This window comes from Cygnus atratus, chromosome 23 (assembly GCF_013377495.2).
Source record: "Cygnus atratus isolate AKBS03 ecotype Queensland, Australia chromosome 23, CAtr_DNAZoo_HiC_assembly, whole genome shotgun sequence".
In the NCBI taxonomy this organism is placed as follows: domain Eukaryota; kingdom Metazoa; phylum Chordata; class Aves; order Anseriformes; family Anatidae; genus Cygnus; species Cygnus atratus.
Window position 1 is genome coordinate 967360 of NC_066384.1, and position 16593 is coordinate 983952.

The window sequence follows — 16593 nt, forward strand, 5'->3', positions numbered from 1 at the left end:
GCTCGGCACGGAGCGGCTCGGCCCGGCGCGGCGCGGCGGGCGCGGGGGATGGAGCCCTTCCTGGGCTGCACCGGCGCCGCGCTCCTGCTCTGCTTCAGCTACGCCGGCCTGCGCCCGGTGGAGGCAGGTAGGGGGCCGCCGGGCCCGGGGGGCTCGGGAGGCGGGGGGAGCTCCGGGGGGACGGGGCGGCAGGGCCCGGAGAGCTCCGCGGCGCGGCGGGGGCGGGCAGGGGGCTGGGGAGCCCCGGGAAGGAGTTGGTGGGCACCGGCGGAGGGGCCGGGGAGGGCAGGGAGCCCCCGTCCCACGGTTGCCTCCGGTGCCCCGGCCCTCGGGAGGGCGGCTCGGGGGCACGGGGGGTGAAAACGGCAGCGCGGGGGGAGCAGCAGGAGCCCCCTGCCCCAGTCCTGCCCCTGCTCCTGCCCCTGCCCCTGCCCCTGTCCCTGTCCTGCCCCTGCAGCTCACGCCAACGGGCTGAGCTGGAGCCGAGGAGGCAAATGCAGCCGTGCACTGCCCACGCGTGGGCTGGCGGCCCCAGCAATCCCCCCCCCTGCCAGCCCCACGGGACCCACCTCGCCATGGGGCATGGCATGTCCTGGTGACGTGGAAACAGGCCCCTGCCAGCTGGCCGGGTCCCCTAAGGGGGGTCTTTTAGGAAGATGAAGGTCCCTGGGAGCTCGTCCTAATCCTGGCACAACCAGGAGGTGCTCAGGTCCCTGCTCTGGCCGGGCTGAGCCCTTGCCCAAGTGCCCTGTGCGGGTGCCACGTCTCAGCAGTGCTGTTGGTGCTCCCTGTGAAGCCCTCGCTCGCCGCGCAGCACCAGCCCCAGCCAGGCGCCCTCCCGGCTCTGTGCGCGCAGGCAGGGCCCTCTCCCTCCCGAGCACAGGCGGTGTGGCTGCAGGATGCTGGTGGAACAGCTGCTTCGATTTGCAAAACGCTGATTGCCAGAATATCTCGCATTCCAGGAGGCTGTGGGTGACTGTTGGCGATGCGCAGCACCGGGGAGTGGAAATTCCTGCCCCCGGCCAGCCCCGGTAGTTGCGGGAGTTACTCTCACCCGTGTCCTGCCTGTGCCGGGGCTGCAGGAACCCCCAAACACCTTTGGGTTTGATGCACACATCCTTGGCTGGACGTCAGCACACTGGAGTGGCCATTTGACAAGGGGCAGACCCGGGGAGATTCATGAAACATCCCTAAAAGGAGGGAGCAACGGGGAAAACAACACATCTGCAACTGTAACAGCCTTCCCGGTTTCCTGTAAACTAGGACACTTCCCCTGCTCTTCCTTATCCTCGAATCACCTCAGCCGGTGACTGAGAGTAAACATGGAGCTGTGTCCCTGCCCATCACCGCCCGCTGCTTGTCTTGCAGGCAGCGTTCGTGGGCTGTGGGGAGCCCGTGTGCTTTCAGGGGCTGGCAGCCCCGTGAGCACGCAGCGCGGCCCCGGTGTGCGCCTGCAGCATGCGGTGGGGCCGCAGGAGCCCCCAGTGGTCCTCAGCTAGGACAAAGCTGCGTGACCTTGGTGCCGTGCCCCGCGACCCCGCTGCCTCCCGCTCGTGCTGCCGGCTCTGCAGGGGCTGGTGGAGGCGCTGGGCTGGGGCTGGTGCCGCTCCTGGTTTCCGGGGGGGGCAAGAGGAAGGCGGGCACGGCGCGATCGTCCCAAGGTCACACAGAGGTGGTGGCAGCATCACCACCAGCACTGCGTCCCCGGCACTGCCAGCCACGTGGCCACGAGGCCGCTGAGGCGAGCAAGCCAAAAGCCATCGGAAAAGCTCCTGGAGAGGAAGCAGGGGCCAGCGGGGGCCGGCAGGGTACAGCGGGGTCCGGCACGGCTGCAGCCTCAGCTGTGCTCCCCTTTGCACCCAGAGCTCCTGCAAGCAGGTTTAAAATAATACATCCTGGGGGGTTAAAGCTGCTGTCCACAGGAAAGGCCTGGGGGGAATGGCACAGATTCCCCTGACAAGCCACAGTGAGGGCTGGCGAGAGGCAGAGCTCGGACCCTGCGCACACTGGGCCCTGCTCTGGAAGGGGCATTTGGCCACCCGGGGCTGCTTCTTGCAAGGTGATGCCAAGGTGAGCAGCAGGGGAGGCAGGACCACGAGGAGGCAGCTGAGAAAACCTCCACGCAGGGCGCTCCGACAGCCCTCAGCGGTGGCACTGGGGAACCTCTCCAACTTACTCCTGTGGCTGCCACTGAGAAATCCCTGGGGCCGCTCAGCAGGTCTGAAGCACAGCTCATTCTGCAGTTGTGCTTGCTCTGGGGGGGGCTGGCCCCCTCTGCCCAGCGTGTGGGGCCGTGCTCCCCGTACCGCAGAGCAGTGGAAGCGGGAGGCGAGCTGTGCCGGACCAGGAGGCTGTTAGGGGCTGTAGGAGCAGCAGGGGAACGCTGTGCAGCAGTGGTGAAAGACCTCAAAATGGTCCTCAGCCCCTGCTGCTTCCCAGGGCGAACAGCATCCCTGCAATGTACCTGCACACCAGGCAGCTCGGGTCAGATTTATTTCTGTGGGATGGAGGCGAAAGATAACACCAGCCAGGCTGGGTGAGACTTTGCCCTCCAGCACAGCTCTGGGCCCCAGCCAGCCCTCAGCCTTCCCTTCAGCCTCCAGGTGAAGCAGCCCGGTAGCACCTCGTCCACCTCCGCTCTCCAAAAGGGGCCCAAAGGCATCAGGCTGGGTTCTGGGAGCTGCCCAGCCCCGAAGCAGCTCCGTGCTCTCCTGCCTCTCCTGCGCACCTCGAGCCGCCCTGCAGATGAGGCTCCCTCTGCAGAGGCCGGGTCTCCACCCCCGCGTCTTCCCTGCCAGCATAACCAGTACAGGGGTGCTGGTCCCCCTGTCCACGCGGGACTCGCTGCCCTCCTCCTCCAGCCAGGGAGCTGAGGTGACCACGGTCCGGCAGCCTCACGTGCGTGATCATAGCAGAAGCAGTGCACGGCACGCGTGAGGAGGCAGACACGGCTCTGGCAGCAGTTTGCAGATGCCCGAGCAGCCCACGCCTGCCCCTTCCCATCTCACCACGGCCACAGAGATTCCTGGCCAGCTGAGGGATGGCGTAAGCACTTTATTGATTTCTGCGTTCAGCGTAGCAGAGATTTAATTGAAATATGGAGGTTTCTAACCTCGGTGTCAGCCTCCCAGCAGGGACACTGCTGTGCGAAGCAGCCGAGGTTGTGCTACCCTCCTCCAAATGCTGTCTCCTGCTGGGGACGTGCATGGGGAAGACGGAAAGTCCTCCCGGAGCGGGACGAGCTCGCACACATTAACCATGCACAGGCACCGTGGCAGGATCCAAAAGCAGCTTTCACGGAGCTGTGCCCATGTACTGGTTCTCATGTACTGGCCTCATCCGTTTGGCATTTATTGTTAATTAACCCCTCCTGTTTTATAAAGTACCCAGAGCCCAAATTAAGGCCTAACTCAGGCATAATTCAGTTAAAAGCACAAATGCATCGAGCACTGAAGTACGCAAATCTTTATGTGTGCAGTAAAAATCCAAGTGTTGTGCACAGGAGTGGAGCTGGGCTGGGACCAGGCAGCGAGCTCCCTGCAGAGCTCTGGGCACTGAGCTCCAGCTCCTGCTCGCCATCGCTGCCGCCGACATCGCTCTTGTGCCTCCCTGGCAGTGCACGGCTGCGGGCCGAGGGGCTGTAAAAGACCGTGGTGCCCAGTCCTGCCTGGACATTTGGGCCCTGGATAAAACGTGCCTCGACAATGACTCAGCTCTGGGTTGGCAGCGTTAAAACCAAAGTCGGGGCATTGGCGAGACCTGGGCAAACCCTGCCTGGCTTTGGGATGCAGTCGGAGGTTTGGCAGCGCAGGGAATTCTCCAGAGCAGTGATGGCACAAGGCTGCTCCAACCCCAGCTGAGGACCAGCTCCGCTGACTCCTCTTCCCCTTTACTTCTGCCCCGAGGAATTCCCAATGGCTGGGCTGGGCACAGCGAGCAGCTCCCCGGGGGGCTCCATCCACCCTGGCAGTGTTTGCACCTGCGTGCTTGGGCAGCGGGGAATCGGGGACAGAGCCTCAGGGGTGAGTGGGGGCTGGCCTATTAGTATCCCATTAGTACAAGGAGTGGGCGGTCAGCAGGAAATAATTGCCTCTTTCCCAGCCTGAAGAGCCACCGGTTGGTCTTTTCTGGTCTTTGGAACCGGCAGCGCTCAGCAAACAGCCCCACTTCCACGCGAGCGGGTGCGGGAGAGCAGCGGTGTGCCCTGCTCCCTCCCACTCCCCTGCAGGCTCTCTTCATTAAAACACTCAGGGAAGCTGAACGGCGCGCCAGCCTTCCTACATACCCCATAAAGCTGACAAGCAATCACATCCACTGAAGAGAGCCGTGCTGGGAGAGCAGAGAAAGGCTCGGGAAGGCAGAAAAGGCAGCCTTTTGGCCCACCCCACGCAGCCAGCAGGCAGCGGCGCTCTGCAGAGAGCGGCACGTGGGACCGTACCGATGCTCCTTCCCCTGGCAGCTCTGAGCTTCTCTCAGCAATGTCTGTGGCCTAGGCACCTCCTAGAGAAGCCCCAGCATCCTAGAAAAAACAAGCCAGTGATGTTCCATGTATGCGATTTCTTTTGCATCGCACACATTCTTCTACACCTTTCATGACTCTTAATGAAAAACTTAATTCCCGTGATCCAACATCCTGAGTTTTAAAGCTCCTGGTTCAAAAGGCACATCCAGCAAACAGTTTGGGCGCACTGTGTGGAGGGAGCTGGAAGTGAAGCAGCCCCATTGCACCTCAGCCCATCGGTGCTGCCATGGGAGCGTTGTGGCAGTGCCACAACTGCGCTGCAGCAGGACATCCTGGTGTCCCGGGCACCCCCTTGCTCACCCCACCACCCTGCCTCGCAGGGGGCAGCAGGGATGGGGACAAACCTCCCCACCCTGCCCATGCTACAGCTGCGGTGGCGAAGTCACCATAAGGGGCAGGTGGGTGGTTCTCTGCTCCTTGTGCCAGCAGCTGCTGTGCTGACAGTGAAAAGCCAGGAAGGAATCAGCCCAAAGCTGTAAAGTGTTGTAGTTTTTTTTTTTTCCTCTCTCTCTTAAATAAAAGTCCATTAATAATCAGCAGAGCGTTTAATGAGAGGCTAGAAGGAGTTCTCAGCATTAAGAGGGGATTAAGAGGAATCTTTGCTGCTCACACCTGCTCGCTGTGTGGAGGCGGCTCTGACCTGCTCTTGCCAAAAGGCCCAGGGTGGGCAGGAACACTGGGCTGTGACACAGCCCTGGGAGGTGCAGGACTGATGAGGGTGAGAAAGAAACAAGACATGGTTTAAGCATGATCAGTTTTGAAGTAGCCATTCCCTGTTAAAACTCCTCATGATTTTATCTTAATTGATCAGTTCCTTCCTGAACAGGGGGCTGCGAGTTTTGCTGACATGAAAATGAGAGCATCTTTCCATCCACACACACAGCTCTCGCTCAAATTTGGCCAAACAGATCCTCCGCCAGTCTGCAAGGTGTGATTTGCTCCAGCAGGCGCTGCAGCCCCCGAGCTGGGGTAAAGCTGAACTGCTAAACCAGGAATCCTGCACAGTGTGGGTTACTTACAGACCAGACGGGGGCTGTGCTGCCAGCATCGTCTCTGGAGTAAATGTGCAGGAGGAAGGTTTGATGCAGAGCGTGTTCCTTGCTATCTCACCCGCAGCGGGGAAGGAATTGGCCCTGGGGACATCCCGCCCTGTGCCTGCTCCCCAGAGCACCAGCAGCTCCCCTGGCTGCTGCAGGCACAGAAGCAAAGTTTCCAGGAGCTGCAGATGAGTCCGAAAGAAGCCAGACGTTTGGATTTGGCACCTTGAGACCCTGCTAGAGACGCTGACCCGCTGCAGCCAGCTGGGAAGCAGAAATTACTGAGCTCAGCCGGGCTGGCACTACAAAGAGCCGCAACTGGCCCAGGCAGCCAAAAGCGGTGTGGAATATCTTGGAGCAATGATTAGATTTTAGAAAGTCATGATCTCATCATGCATCTCCCAGAAGCAGGGAGGAAAGCATCCTCACGGATTAAAATTTTGGTCGCAAATTATTCACTCAGCTCTGGGAGCAGGGAACTCATTTTCCTGGCTTTGTATTTCTGTCAAACACTGTGCTTAGTTCTCTTTTCTTATCGCTTTTGTACTGATTTGGCACCGCTGATTTATGTGTAGCTCCTCCTAATCTGTAGTAGTGAAGGAAAGGCATGCTCAGATCTGTCCTAGATGTTACTGTGTTATCTACTGACTTTAACTACACCGTCTCACAAAGGTAGTACTATGAAGGGAGTTTTATGGAGTGCTCTTGACCATGCACGCCAGCTGATTTCTCCCCTGCCTGCACTCAGAGTCCCGCTTTGCGGGCTCCAAGCACGGGGCTGCAGCTTCACCAAGCGCGTCCCCTCCGCCTCCCTCCAGCTCCCAGGGACGTTGTTTGCTCCTCTCCTCCAGCTCTGCGACGTCTTCCCAACTCGCCCGTGTTTTATGTCATTAGGAAACTCTGACGTTTTTTATGCTGTGCCCCCCTCAAGGTCACAAACCTCAAAGGGGACCCAGGCACCGAGGGTGGTGCACTGCTTGTTCCCCTTTCCCAGCCGGAAGCTTTTTCCCTGATACTCTGCTCTCTGTTCCTGTGAGGCCAATTCATCTCTTTTCAAAGGCCTCCTCAACCCGCTCTGGGTAAATTAGTGGTAGCTTCTCCTAAAAATATCCAGGAGAGACAACCATGCTGGGATTTGACTGTACAGCTGCCCTGTGAGACGGGTGCAGTGCCTGGCTGCAGCTGGGGGCTGTTTTGTCTCCCAGCTCCGCCATGTCCTCCATATGTTCTAGCAAATTCACCAGGCATGACTCACAGACCTTCCCGGTGCACATTCCCGTCTGCTGACTGCCCCTTACTAAAATTAGACCCTCCTCTAGCCAGCACGTGGGCTCGGTGACGGGGAAGGTGAGGAGCTGCAGCCCCACGTCCCTTCCCTGGGTGACAGCAGGCCTCCACGAGGGGCTGGTGCTCACAGCTCCCTGCCCAGATTCTCCTTGGCCCTGTGGTGGACAACAATGGAATATTTCCCTTCTCTGAGGGCTGGCGGGGACCCTGCTGCCCCACTTCAGGAAGGCGATGCCCTGAGATGATAGTGCTCTGGGCTGATATTGCCTTGATCGTGTGCTCCAGAAAGGAGGGACGCTTCCCTCCATGAAATCCTGAAGACCACACTGCTTGCTACTCTTCCTTCTGAGGTCTCAAATTCGTGTGAACCTGACCGTGCACCTTCCGCTGAACCTTTTGCTTGCTGAAGGACTCCCCACGATCAGTTTGGGTCTGAACGGCTCGTGCAGACATCCTACTCCTAAGGGTCTTGCTAACGGGCCCGGTGGATGTGGGTCTGGCAGGAAGGGGAGCCCTGAAGGCTGGCACCGCTGCTGTCTGGGGAGGAAAGAGGGAATCAGGTCATTGCTCTGCTAGGTGTATGACAGCACTGGCCTTCAGCTGAGGAATTCTGTGCTCCTGGTATTTTCTCTGTTCCCTGGGGAACATTCACCAGGAGTGAAGTCAGTTGTTCACAGACACTGACACTCCAGCTAGAATATTTTCAGCCACATTCAGGCGGCTGAGACTGACTGTAAATCCGACAAGTGTTACTGGAGACATGCACACGTGCGTCCTTCTTTTACTGCTGGCCTCAGCCCCAGAAGGGCAGCACTGTGCAGTGGTTAAAAAGCAACAGAAGTATTATTCTTTAATGCAAGTCAGAGCAAATGACCCATTCCCACCCTACTGACCGCTTGGGGGTACTCAGAGTCCTTGCGATCTCGTCAGCATGTACTTTTAACTCTGGTTAGCATTTACCACCTTCGGTTTGGGGCACAATCTGGTGATTAGGAATTCAGTTTTACCTGAGGAGGGACTAGGAGTGCAACCTACTGCACAGCACGGGAAGGACGGTGCCAAGCTTATGAGGCAGAACCTTCTCCCGGAGAAGCAAAGGGCTTCACGCTGCGCAGCCCCCGCAGGACGAGGTCCCACCAAGGGCAGGAGCCCAGCGGCTACAGCCGAGCCCAGCTCCCTTGGCGAGGCTGGCAGCTGCACAGGCTGACCCTGCGGCTGGAAACCCAGCTCTGCTCAAAAAACACCAAATTTGGAGCCTCAGGCTACTGCTTTCATGGCCTGGCCTTTTCACATTACCCTGGTCCATCGGTGGCTGGTGCAGCATGTTCTGTCCTGTCAGTGGATGGCTGCTGAGTGTCCTCTGGCCATCTGAGGGAGCATCCAGCAGCTATGTATAAAAATACAAAATGTGTATAAAAAAATTCTGTCAGACTAACAGGAAAAAGCAGAAGAATCACTCCCGTCTACTACCACTGACTTTCAAACCCCCAGAGCGCTCATCAAAGCATCCAGTTTTCATACTTCTAAGATAGATTTTGCATTTCCTCCCAGCTGTCACTGTCAGGCTGTAATAGGACACACCAGAGAAAACACGGAACATGGCTGGGGAGACAAGTGGGCTAATCAATAGTCTGCTGTGCTGTCAAATTGTTTCCACGGGGCGGATGTTTCATGGGTATAATGTAACTCGTACTCTCAGCAGAGACCTCTAGGACCTCACTGGTAATTAAGACATGGAATATCTGCCATTTCCAGGTCCCATACCCAGAGCCCCCAACAGGAAGGTCACTTGCAGCTCCATTTCTCATGCCTCGGACCCTGGCTATGCTTTATGTTTCCTTTTACTGCCCCCAAGCAGCCCTTTCCCACTCCCCTCCTTGCCCTTGCTCTGTCTCCTGCCTGCAGCTGCGAGTGCCCCTGTAAAGGCTCTGCTCTCCCTCCTTACAGACAGCCCATCGGCTCCAGTCAATGTCACGGTCAAACACCTGAAAGCCAACTCCGCTGTTGTGACTTGGGATGTTCTGGAAGATGAAGTTGTCATTGGATTTGCAATTTCCCAGCAGGTACAGTGCCTGTGGTTACCCAGTTTCGGTCATGCTCATCTTCACCCCAGGTCCCCTCTGTTTCCAAATTCTCTTGCTGCAGTTTAAGCCCATTCTTTCTTGTCCTGTCCCTTGTGGTCTGGGAGGGAACTTCCTCCCCGTCCTCTTTGCAGCAGTGCTCCATGTTTTGGTAGCTGCAGAGAGGAAAGGGTCCGACTGTCTCCACGTCCATGGTGGGCAGGGCAGGAAGCAGTGGTCTTAGCAGCATGCACGGGAGGCCTCTCCGCCACTCTGTGCTCTCCTCTCTCGGCTTCCAGAAGAAGGACGTGCGGATGCTGCGCTTCATCCAGGAGGTGAACACCACCACCCGCTCCTGTGCCCTCTGGGACCTAGAGGAGGACACTGAGTACATTGTGCATGTCCAGTCCATCAGCATCCAAGGCCAGAGCCCTGCCAGTGAGCCAGTCCTCTTCAAGACCCCCAGGGAAGCTGAGAAACTAGCCTCTAAAAATAAAGGCAAGTGTGGGTGAGTTCCTGTGTGGTCCCTGGGAAGCCCAGGCAGCGCAGGGCTCTGCAGGGAGGCCAGCAGTATCCTGGGCAATGAGGACAGTTGGGTTAAACACACGCAGGGCTGAGCCCCTGGACAAGAGGGATGCCCCGAGGGTACCCAGCAGACGAGGAGGTGCTGAGGCTGTGCTGCTTTCTGGGCTGTGCCCAGCACGGTGGTGCTGGCTCAGGCTGTTATCACAGTGGGACTGCAATATAAATGTACTCCTGAGTACAATTACAACTCAGTACTGGACACGCAGCGAGTACATCTGAGATCAAGATGAGGTTACTTTGCCCCTGCAAAATATTGCAGAAAGGTGAGCAGCCATGGCTGGCTGTTCTTTCCTCCCACTTCAGATGAGGTTTAACAGGCAAAGTAAAGAGGTTTCCAGCTTGGGAGCAGTGTGTCCAGCATCCTCGCAAGTGGGGAATGCCAGGGGAAATTCCTGAGCAGCCCGTGCACTCCTGTGGAACCAGGCCTCTGGGTGGCACTGGGCACAGCACAGTTCTGTTCACAGGGCACTCAGAGGGAGCTGCTGAGCCCCCTGCGCTTGGGTTCCAGGAGAGCAGGGGAAAAAAAATACCCACAGACTCCCACTTTTCTTACATTTCAAAGGTTTCCGCCAAATTGCAGAGTAGTTGAGGTTGGATGAAACCTCTTGAGATCATCTACTCCCACCCCCTGCTCAAGCAGGGTCATCTAGAGCAGGTGGTCCAGGGTCATGTCCACCTGGGCTTTGAATATCTCTGTGGGTGATGGATGTCTCCAGCTTCCTGCTTGGCAGCTCCTTCACTTGCTCCTCTTAAGCCAAACCAGATGTGGAAGGTTTTCTGGCAGGAAGAATCTCTGCTACAGCAAGGGCTCGGGAGCGCAGGGGTCTGGGATATCAAGGGGATTCAGCTGAGGACTCGGCCTGTTGCAGGGCTTTTGGCCATGGTTCTTAGGAAATTGTGAGTTCTTGACTCTTCCTGCTAAAATGATTTGGTGTCTGTAAATACCGAATTGCTGTTCATCTGAAAGCACTAAGCGGAGCACTGCTTCCCTCCCCGGAGGCCTGAACTGTAATCTTCTTAGTGCTTTGAAGGCGAGGAGGCGCATTACGCCCTGCGAGAAGGCTCTGCTCATTTCTGAATCCCATGGCTCCGGTGAAAAATCTCATGCCAGGCTCCCCGCTCCCGAGCCGGGCGAGGAGCTGCTGAAGCATGCAAGGTGTTGTGACAGGCACAGACGGCGCTAGCAGAGACCAGAGCCAGCAGCGTGAAATCGCCGCAGGGCCTGACCCTGTGTGGGCTTACCCCGTGGCAGCACCTCCACACGAGCTGCCCGTTGGCCCTGTCCTACCTCTCCCCCCTGCCTGTCCCCTGCAGGCTGGCAGGGACGGGCACGGGGCAGCGGCTGCAGAGCTTGGTGCCCTGCAGGCTCAAGGCACAGCTTGTGCCGGTCGTGGGGCTGGCGGGCAAGGACTCCTGCTCTGCCAGCTCTGACCCTGGTGTGCTGGTGATCTGAGCCAAGGGCACTGCTGAACTGGTGTCTGCAGCCCGGCTGAGCCGCGCGGTTAGGTTTCACCATCTCTCTTTCCCCTTGTGCAGATGAGGTGACAATGAAGGAGATGGCGAAGAAAAACCAACAGCTGCGAGCAGGGGAAATTCTCATCATTGTTGTGGTGTTGTTTATGTGGGCAGGTCAGTTCAACCTCTCTGTCGAAAGCACATAATATCCCTAGGGCTTGTGGCTTGCTTGGTTTGCATGTGTAATCGTGTAAGACCTGAAAAGAAACCCTTCCTCCCACGAAGAGCACTGCATATTCAGCTGTAAGGGCAGTTCAGTTCCCTCTGCAGCATCAGGAGCCGGGCAGTGCCAAAAGCAGGTGAATCAGTGCTCTGATCTGGTGCAGCAGGAAGTAGATAATGGACTTGATGAACCAATTGTCTAATTCAGCATGGCTAATCCTGTAAGCTCAATTTTTCCAGAAAGCACTGATGATAATGTCCTCAGCCATCCGCCAGGATGCCTCGAGCCCTTCAAATGACACAGGTCACTGTAATTAACTGGCTTATTATATGACTCTAGCTCTCATGCAAAGCAGAAATCCCCATAAGAGTTCTGCCAAAGTTCAAACACACATCAGACATCAAGAGACTTGCTCTCAACACCCACTATATATACACCAAAACCCTCTGCAAAAACAATTCAAACAGTGGTAGTATTGAAAGAACAAATAGCTCCAAACATCAAAACACCAATAAACCCAGATACTCACAAAATCCACTATTAAAATACAAAGAACAGTATTTAATAGGAAGAGGAGGAACATTAGCAGAAGCACATTAACCACAGGAGGGAAAATCTGCATGAGCTCTTTCCAACATGAGTTTGGGACTATGTTTTCAATTGACCTTATACCAAATTGTACCTAGGACAGATCTCCCTCCTATGTTTTAAGCTAGCAAACAGGGAGAGGAAAATTCCTGAGTCCTACCCCATCAGCTTAGCACATCTGAAGTGGCTGCAGTCAGCTCTTCAGCTTGTTCAGTTTGGATATTACATGTGTGAGTTAATGGGAAATAAAGTTTGTGCACTTGTCTTCTATTTCGAGCCCCAGCCTCCCCTGGCTGCCAGTCAGCTGCTGCTCCTGCTGCAGCACAAGGCATGAATGAAACAACATTTGCTCCCTGCGAGTCACAGAGCAGGCTGCCCGGAGGGAATGGTTCAGGTGACCCGAGGAAATTGCCAGGCAGAGAAATTAGCACTGTGCTAAATCTGTGATCCATAAAAGACAACCTTTGCCACTCCGCCTCTAGTCCCCTTGTCCCAGTCCAACCAGATTTCCACGCACAGAGATGCAAACAGCCGCACGGAGAATTCTCCTCGGCTGGAAGAGAAACCGACTGCGGCAGCACCGAGGGGCTGAGATCAGCTCGCAGGTCCCCTGGGGTTAGGTCATGCTGCGTCAAGTTCACGGTGGCCTCCCACCTCTGCTGCTGTACGCTGCAACAATCCCAAGCCCACGTGGGTTGCACTGGTTTACTTCACCAAAGGATTTGGCCCACTTCCACTAACTTCTGCAGATCTGAGAACACCTCCATGGAGAGATGTGAATAGGAAGCCAGTCACTGACCTGAGAGCTGCCAAAACAAGGGAATGGAGGGATTAGCTGTCCTCTAATGCAGTTCTGTGAGGTTTCTTTCAAGTGAATCCAGGTGACACAGAATCAGATCTACTAAAATATTTTTTTTTCCCTGGAAAGTCCTGAGGTTACCATGCATTGTAAAGCAATTATTGCTAACGACGATAACCAAATGAAAACCTAAATTAAGGTTAACAAAAAATCTGTAGCCCATGGTCTTTCCAGCATTTAAATCAAGCTTTATCTCTGCACATTCCAATTTAAATGCCCTGACAGTAAAAACAATCATGAATAATTACCTGAAGTGACTGAACACCGGATTCATCTCCTGCCATAGCATAATCTAAAACTCCGATCAGCATCTGAATGAAGAACTTGCTAATGCCACAATTTCCCCTCTAGACAGATGACTTACGTTTATGAAGGAAAGTGGGTGTGGGAAAGATCTCTTCTTCATCTTGTGGGTTCTTTACCAAATCTCAATATATAAACAACTCTTTCCAGCTCTTACCTTGGCCACAACCTGAGCATATGACAATGTTTTAGCAAATGCAAACTGGAATTGGTTTGTGCCCAGGACTCTGAACTCAGAGAAGAGACTCGTGCTCCTGTGCTGCCTGCATTTCTGTGTGCCTCAGTTTTACCATCAGAAGGCACAGAAGGTGTGACTATGCCAGATGTTAGCCTGTTCTCCTAGGATCAGCCATTTGTTCACATACGCAGAAAGAATTTGGACCACTGTGTTCATCAGTAACACCTGGGGGCAGCTGCCATAACACCACCTCACTTTAGGAAGCAGTTTGCGATATCTGGCAAAAGCTCTACGTATGTTCTGCTGTTAGGGGAGCTAAAATATTTTTCAGTTACGGAGAAGCAGCATCTTCTCAGGTCTTCTTTACTCCTGTGTTTGGAATTTCCAGGCAGAGAAGTCATTTGGTCAAAATGTCATGTAAAAGCTTCTGAGAAAGACATTTTCAATCTTATTGTCATTGCTGCCCCTGCTTTTCTTTTCGTGTGCTTGTGTGTGTGGGAGGAAATTTCCAGCAGCAGCTTTTGCTGCCGTCACTGTTACATATTTGCAGATGTTGTCCTGCTGCTCAGGAGGCCCTGGCTTACATCGTAAGCAGGCGGGTACAGTACCTGCCTCGCCTGCCAGCTCCAGCTCCTTCTCTTCACCTCAGAGGAGAAAGATCTTAAGGCACATTTCCACTCACCAGAAATTCCAGGAGCTCCTGTGTTTGCGAAGCAAAGATACCATTTAACCACACAGTCGGTGTTAATCGCTATCCAAATGTAGGGCTTAAAACACTTGTCCCATTTAATGACAGGGCAATTGGAATATAATTAATCTTCTGTCCTTCCATCTAACTAGTTTAGCATGGAATTGGCACTGAGAAGGAAACAGCCAGAGGGCCAACTAGCTGTGTTAGAAAATGATCCTTAGGCACAATTGTGAATGCTGCTGAGATCTGTACCAGGAGGCAGAAAGCTGGCTGGCAAGCAAGGGATTTCTGATCTCTGCAGGCTCCAGGGGCTGAGCAAATTTGTGTGATCACTAATGCTTTTTCCTGTTAGGGGTGATCGCCCTGTTTTGCAGACAGTACGATATCATCAAAGATAATGAGCCAAATAACAGCAAGGAGAAAGTCAAGAGCGCCTCGGAGAACAGCACTCCCGAGCACCAGGGCGGCGGGCTCCTCCGCAGCAAGGTGAGCCGATGCTGGCACACAGGGCGGGGGCACGGCAGGCAATCAACTTCCAGCTGGGACTCAGCTAAATTGCCCCCAAAAGCAGCTGCTGTTAAACATCCCTGCTCCAGCCTCCTTCCTCCGGCTGGGATGCGGAAGGGAAGCACTCCTTTACCTCCACGCATGCCAGCACCGTGGCTCCTTCAGTGTCTGAGCACCTCAGACGTGTCAGGATGCCAGCATTTCACTCCCACCTCTGGGTCAGCCCTTGTGCATCAGTAAACCAGATTTCAGTCCATATTCTTGAAATATCTGAGCATCTCTAGAAGAAAAATGTGCTGAGCAATGCTGCAGTCCCCGAGCTGCTTGGTTGCTTACCTCCAGAGCAGCAGTTAGGTGGCAAGCGGTAAAGGGGATATTAGTCTCACAATTAACTGAAAAATTGATTTTTCAGTTTTTAGCCAGGAGCATGGCTAGTAATACATGTGATGTTAAAGGCATGCTGTATTTATAGTGTAAGGAGACTCAAGCCTATAATTTGTACCAACTTATTCCATTAAATTTGACTTTCCTGTGTTTCTATTCACAACTTGTGTTCTGGCACATCCCCGCCACTTTGCATTTACTTATTATTTGAAACAGTCACTAATTCATGCTCACTGCTTGCCCTTTTTCCTTACCCTCAGGGGATGGGAATAAGGACTTTTACAAAAGCAAAATTCACCAGCACACTGCAGAGACCTCTGATGGTTTTTTCCTCACGAGTTGCTCCTAATACATCCGTTCTTCATTTGTCTCTTCTCTTCCAGTTTCCAAAAAACAAGCCCTCAGTGAATATCATCGAAGCGTGACAGCCTGCCATCTGAAAGACGGACTCCATTTCTCACTCTCACTCTCTGCCTCTGAGCCTTGATGACTGGGGAGGTGAAATAATGTTGGAGCAATTTGGAAGGAGACCCAGCGATTGTCACTTGATGGCATACACCTCCTTCCTTGTCTGTGTTCAGCAAAACATCTGGCCAGTAAGAAAAATCATGAAAAAAAAAAAACCTGAAACCTGAACAAACAATTGGGATGGAAAAGCATCAGTGGGACAGCTGCTGCCGGTGATCCTGCACTGGACTCGTGAATCACCTGGGCTGGAGCAACTTCTCACACACCCCTCTCCACCTTGGCACTCCGTCTTCTGGAACAACCTCCTTGTCCTTGGAAATGTACAAGATTTTGATGTATCTTTATTTTGTCTCACTGTCACTACATCTTGACAGTATCAGCGTGAGCTCAGGCATCAGTCACTGTCACTCCTCTCCGATCAAGAAGGAAGGCAAGATCATCGCAGACACGAGTAGCAACCAGATTTTGGCTGCTGTGTGCTCTTGGCTTGCTTTGTTCCATTGATATGTATCATGTAACACGTCTTACAGGTGGGTTTTTAAAACAAACAAAAAAGTCATAGCCCAGTTTCCATTCCTACTGTGAGAACTTCCCTGGTTGTTCTCCAGTTAGGCTGCAGCTCATGACTCCAGTATTTCTGTGTCTCCTGTCTCACGCTGGTGTTCGTCATTGCAGATACTCGGGGCACTCCAACCACTTTGGCACAGACCAGTACGAGGGGACACCAGAAGCCCCTCTTCAGCTTCCAGGATAATTTCAAACATTTTCTCCATGGTATTTTCAGCTGGGCCTGAGTCCACCAACAGTGTGATAAACAGTCCATAAAAACGTAGCCAGTCAGCAAAAAAAAAAAAAAGAAAAAAAAGAAAAAAGAAAAAAAAACTCATGATACCGGTTGCTATGCAAGGTCTCCAGGGGCAAAAGCCATTTATTGCAAAAGGCTCTTGCCTAAGGGACCTTTTTCTGAGGGCTTAAGTTCTTAAATGGCTTCTTGTCGTGGGGTTCCTGTGGGAAGGTCTGGTTCTCCTTACACGTCCCGTCTGCACTATTTTCTGTGACGCTGTAATGCCAGGTATCTGCTGGAGCCAGTCCTCCACAAAAAGGATGATGATGAATGGGAAAGGGGTTGGGGTTCTCCTCTCTCTTATTAAGTGCTTAATGTTCACAGCTGACAGGATCCCTGGGATTGCTGGTGCTCTGGAAGCTGATAGATGCAAGTCCATCACACGGAAAAAAATATTCTTTGTAGTGTGCCATGGGGTATCTGTATTTATTTAACTACTCCACAAGACCACTCCATATGCACTAGGGGATGAGGCAAGATCCTATTTGTCCCATCAAAAGCCAGACAGGTTGGCCTGAGAAGGGTTTAAATCTCTTTACAAGCCTGCACTCAGATGAGCCTGGTTTAAAAGTCCCTGCAAAGAAACAGGCTGGCAGTGACCG

The 16593-nt window shown here is 54.1% G+C and overlaps 1 protein-coding gene across 2 annotated transcripts; it reads left to right on the forward strand.

Annotated features, from left to right (window-relative positions):
- FNDC5 (fibronectin type III domain containing 5) lies at positions 1–15922 on the forward strand. 2 transcript variants are annotated; one of them, XM_035562248.1, is made up of 6 exons: positions 1–127; positions 8794–8909; positions 9206–9404; positions 11028–11120; positions 14141–14274; positions 15063–15922. In XM_035562248.1, the coding sequence occupies exons 1-6, from the start codon at positions 49–51 to the stop codon at positions 15102–15104; spliced, it is 663 nt and encodes a 220-aa protein (XP_035418141.1). In that variant the 5' UTR covers positions 1–48; the 3' UTR covers positions 15105–15922. The 2 variants fall into 2 exon arrangements, with proteins under 2 accessions (XP_035418141.1, XP_050571168.1); XM_050715211.1 differs by having other exon boundaries at positions 35–127; positions 8798–8909.
- The last annotated feature ends 671 nt before the right edge of the window (positions 15923–16593 follow it).

What these genes read in the sequence shown, in the direction of transcription:
- FNDC5 (XM_035562248.1), top strand. Translation starts at nt 49, where the DNA reads ATGGAGCCCTTCCTGGGCTGCACCGGCGCCGCGCTCCTGCTCTGCTTC. An exon ending in CCTGCGCCCGGTGGAGGCAG is followed by an intron (nt 128 to 8,793) that starts GTAGGGGGCCGC and finishes CCCTCCTTACAG; the next exon opens with ACAGCCCATCGGCTCCAGTC. An exon ending in GCGGGCTCCTCCGCAGCAAG is followed by an intron (nt 14,275 to 15,062) that starts GTGAGCCGATGC and finishes CTTCTCTTCCAG; the next exon opens with TTTCCAAAAAACAAGCCCTC.